Below are 3,976 nucleotides of genomic sequence, written 5' to 3'. Positions count from 1 at the left end.
AGATAAAAAAGTTAAAAAATGAAATACGTATCTCTATCATTAATCACTTCAAAGAAAAAGAAGCACTTTGAGTATGATTCTAGCCAAACAAGTAGAGGCCTGGCTATTAGAAACTACAAAGTGTTGACAGAAGCAGTTAAAAAAATCCTGAAGGAACTGAGAGTTACATTGGGATCACAGATCAATAAACTTAACACACTGAAGAACAATTTTATCAAAGTTGCCTAATAGAATTCAACTCATCAAAATATTGACAAGTTTCCTTGCAGACATACTATATTCTGAATTTTTTAAAATATGTATTTTGTACAGGGACTGACTAGCTAGCTTGGACTTGTCGTGATCCTCCTGGTTGCAGACTGTCCAGTGCTGGCATTATAGGAGTGTGCCATCAGACCTGGTAGGGTGGCTGGCTCATTGTGTCAGTGGGAGGGCCAGCCTGGCATCAACTGCCAGGGATTGAACCCTGGTTCCAGCGCTTGCCTAAGCAGGTGCTTAGTCTGCTGAGATATCTTGATAGCCCTATTCTAAATTTGTACGGCAAGGGAAACAAAAAACAAGCACAGGTGAAATTATTTCAGAAATATGAAATAAGGTTCTAAGAATCATTCTGAATTATTTTGATACAGTATGTAGATACAATAGTAATGATAGGAGGAAAAACAAACACAGTGATGAAGTGGGCCATAATTGAAAACTACAAATAGATCCTTTATCAAGACCCGTATGATTTTTAAAAATGGTGCAAAGTGCTTCAGTAGAAGGAGGTAACCTTCAAAAAGATGATGTTGGAAAATTTGTATAACCATTGTGCTAAAGGAAAAGAAAAGAAAAAAATTTCTCTTATTGATATTATTTTTAAATAATTTTATTGAGAAAGAAGTATCAATGAGACAGTTTCAAAACAGGTTAGTAGAACATTTACAATAGTTACTACATTGCATATTGTTGTCTTTTTAGTAGTTACTTATAGTGCAAGATGCAGACATGATATCTTGTCTAAACACTATTAGTTCAAATCTTTCTTCTCATTGAACTAAGAGAAAGCAGCTGTATATCTATGCATATATATACATATATATATATATATGCTCACTACAAAATAGTCCTTCATTTATATCCCTCTTTTTTGTTTACTTTTGTCAGAGATGTGCATTCCATTGCCATTCATATATTGTAGGTGCATGAACTCAGCAAAGTAATCCAACATAGTCCAGTAGTCTATAATAGTAGTGGGTTATCTGCATGACTGGCAATGTCAGAAGTTTTTGACTTGAGTTTTGTTCATATCTTGCACTCTGAATAACTACTTTAAAGATAACGCTATATAATGCATTAATGATTATTGTTCTCCTATTGTTTTGTTATGAAATTTGTTTCATCTTTTTCCATAAACATGATGTAAATATTTGTACCTGACTTCCTTCACTAAGCATAGTGTTTCCAATGTTCAGGAACATCGTAGCATCTATCACATTTTCATTCCTTTTTTCTAACCATGTAATATTCCATTAGATTTTTAAATTTGTTATATTCTTTATAGGTTCAATACTGCTTATATTCATTGCTTATTGATTGATTGTTTTTTTATTCTTTTCCATAATTTTATTGAGAAACAAATAGCAATGAGACAGTTTCAAACCAAATTGGCAGGACAGTTTCAATAATTAACACATTGCATACATTCTTCCTAGTGGTTAATTGCTGTACAAGATGTGGACTTGATATCCTATTTACAAACACCATTAGAGCAAATCCCTCTATTCATTAAGAGAATGTAACTGTATATCTATCCTAACCACTTTGAATACACAGATACAAAATGGATATTCATCTGTATACTCCTTTTTTTTGTTAAGTTTCATCATTTAAATATAGGTATGTAAATTCAGCAAAATATTCTAAAAGAGTTCAGTAGTCCATAATAGTATTGGGTCTTCTGCTTTACTGGCAATGTCAGAAATTGTTGATCTGAGTTCCCTACAGCTCAGCATAACACTATGGCTTTACTTCTTATACTTCATTTTTGTACTTTTCTGCTGGATGGTTAAGACCAAGGTAAAGAAGGACATATGCAACAAGAGTTGTAGCTTTTGGGTCTGATAAGATCAGTGAAATCCCCTCAGGGTTTATCTTGAGATCCTGTACGTCAGATTTTAGAACCTTTGTCAGTGTCAGCCATGTGGATGAGTCATGGCCATTGCTTGGCCAATGTGTGCTTATTGATTTATCCATTGATGAACATTTGGATTAAATCCACACTAACTATTGTGAACAATGCTTCTGTGAATGTCATGTACAAGTATATGTTCACAGACTTATTTCAATTCTCTTTGATAGAATCCTAGAATTGTAAGTGATATTTCATGTAATAATCTTATGACTAAATTACTAATAAATTGTTTTGCACACAAAAATGAAAAGAGAAGAAACTTGACCTTAACCTCATACAATATACAACAGTGAACATGAACTAGATGATATACATAAATGAAAAGCATGTAACTATGTAATATTTAGAACATAAAAACAAAAGCACAGAAGATTCATCTAAAGAATCAAGAAGTGCCAACAAAAGCACAACAATAAAAGGAAAAAAATAGATACATTTTCCCCCTCCAAAGGACAACAACTGCTGTGAAAAAAGTTTCTTGTTAATAGGAAAGCAATGCTACACATTATAATTCTAATAGACTATCAAAGAGTCTCTTGGCAAAGAAACAGTTCTCTTATGTGGACTAAATTGATTGTTACACAAATGTGCACATGTGATGAATTTGTACAGAGCTACACACAGACCTGCCCACACAGTGAGAGCACAAGAAAGTGCAAACTGTGGATTGTATCAATTTCCCATTGCTATAGCTGCAAATGCATACTAAATTTTGTATGCAAGACACTGCCATCAGGTAAAACAGGATAAAGAACACTCAAAACCTCCTGGTTTAATTTGTTTTGGCAGCATCCTGTGAATTTATAGTTACTTCATAATAAATTGTGTTAATAAGTAAATACTAAAATTTTGAAAAGGGCATGCCTTACCCTCCTGTTTGTGAAGACAGAATAACATTCTTTCACCAGCACTGTTTTGATCATGTCTGGATCTGTGATAGCTAACACAGGCTGATGACCATCAAAAAACCTGATGTAGGAAACAAAGAAAATTAAATGTTTACTTTCAGGATTAAGTTAAAAGGAAATCAATATAGAGAAAATGCCATGGATTTGTAAGAACACAATATGAAGGTCTTCATGCAATGAAAGGGACTAGAGAAAGGGAAAAGGGAGAGGCTAAAAGAATGGCCAGACCATGGACAGAAAGTAATGGCCAAACCATGGACAGAAATTATGGCTAGTAGACTGCAATCCATCAAGCTTGGAGAAAAGTCACAGCATGCAATGTTCTCAATCCAATACAGATGGGGAATTTCAACTCCTGTGATGAATTGAAGCCTTGGATGGACATACCTGAAAAAATCTTAAACAGCTATATCCAAAGAACTCTAAGCTGGCATTGTCCTCAGTGGGTATTTCATTCTGACAAGATAACTAATGTATGTTTCCAGAATACTTACCCCCATATTTTTCCATACTTTTTATAACATTTTGTGTCAAAGTCCCAAAAACCCTGAGGGGAAAGAGAGAGAAAAGAAAAGCAAATTTCATTATTTATTTAAATCTACCAAGCACATCTCTCTACCAGACACAAATGAGTGGAATCCCATGGATTCTGGCTTAATATTCCTCACTGTTTGAGGGAAGATTGTATTCAGAGACATCTGAAGGAAAAGAATATCTTTTTGTCTGTCAATTCTAAGAAATCCCTTCTCTTTTAGCTGTGCTCTTTTTTATTTTAAAGAGAAAAAACAATAAAAACTATGATACAAAATTTCAAAACAAGCTAATGGGAGATTACCAATGGTTACTATAATGCATATTGTTACCTTAAAGTACTTTTTCAGATTATAAGATAAAT

General features: G+C 33.6%; 1 protein-coding gene across 2 annotated transcripts in view; it reads right to left on the bottom strand.

The window, feature by feature from the left end:
- The window catches only part of LOC101576638 (cytochrome P450 3A6-like), a 65,763-nt gene that overhangs the window by 45,499 nt on the left and 16,288 nt on the right, over nucleotides 1-3,976 (bottom strand). Inside the window, exons 2-3 of one of the 2 annotated variants that reach the window (XM_023708683.1) lie at nucleotides 3,576-3,628; nucleotides 3,043-3,142 (exon numbers count right to left, since the gene is read on the bottom strand). In XM_023708683.1, the coding sequence (XP_023564451.1) occupies nucleotides 3,043-3,096 (54 nt within the window). In that variant the 5' untranslated portion in view covers nucleotides 3,097-3,142; nucleotides 3,576-3,628. Of the gene's footprint in view, nucleotides 1-3,038; nucleotides 3,143-3,575; nucleotides 3,629-3,976 lie in introns of those variants that run through there. The other variant, XM_023708682.1, reaches the window with a different exon arrangement.

This window comes from Octodon degus, unplaced genomic scaffold (genome assembly GCF_000260255.1).
Source record: "Octodon degus isolate 3935 unplaced genomic scaffold, OctDeg1.0 scaffold00457, whole genome shotgun sequence".
Classification (NCBI taxonomy): Eukaryota; Metazoa; Chordata; class Mammalia; order Rodentia; family Octodontidae; genus Octodon; species Octodon degus.
The sequence above is the reverse complement of the archived record's forward strand: the minus strand, read 5'-3'. Positions and strand labels throughout refer to the sequence as shown.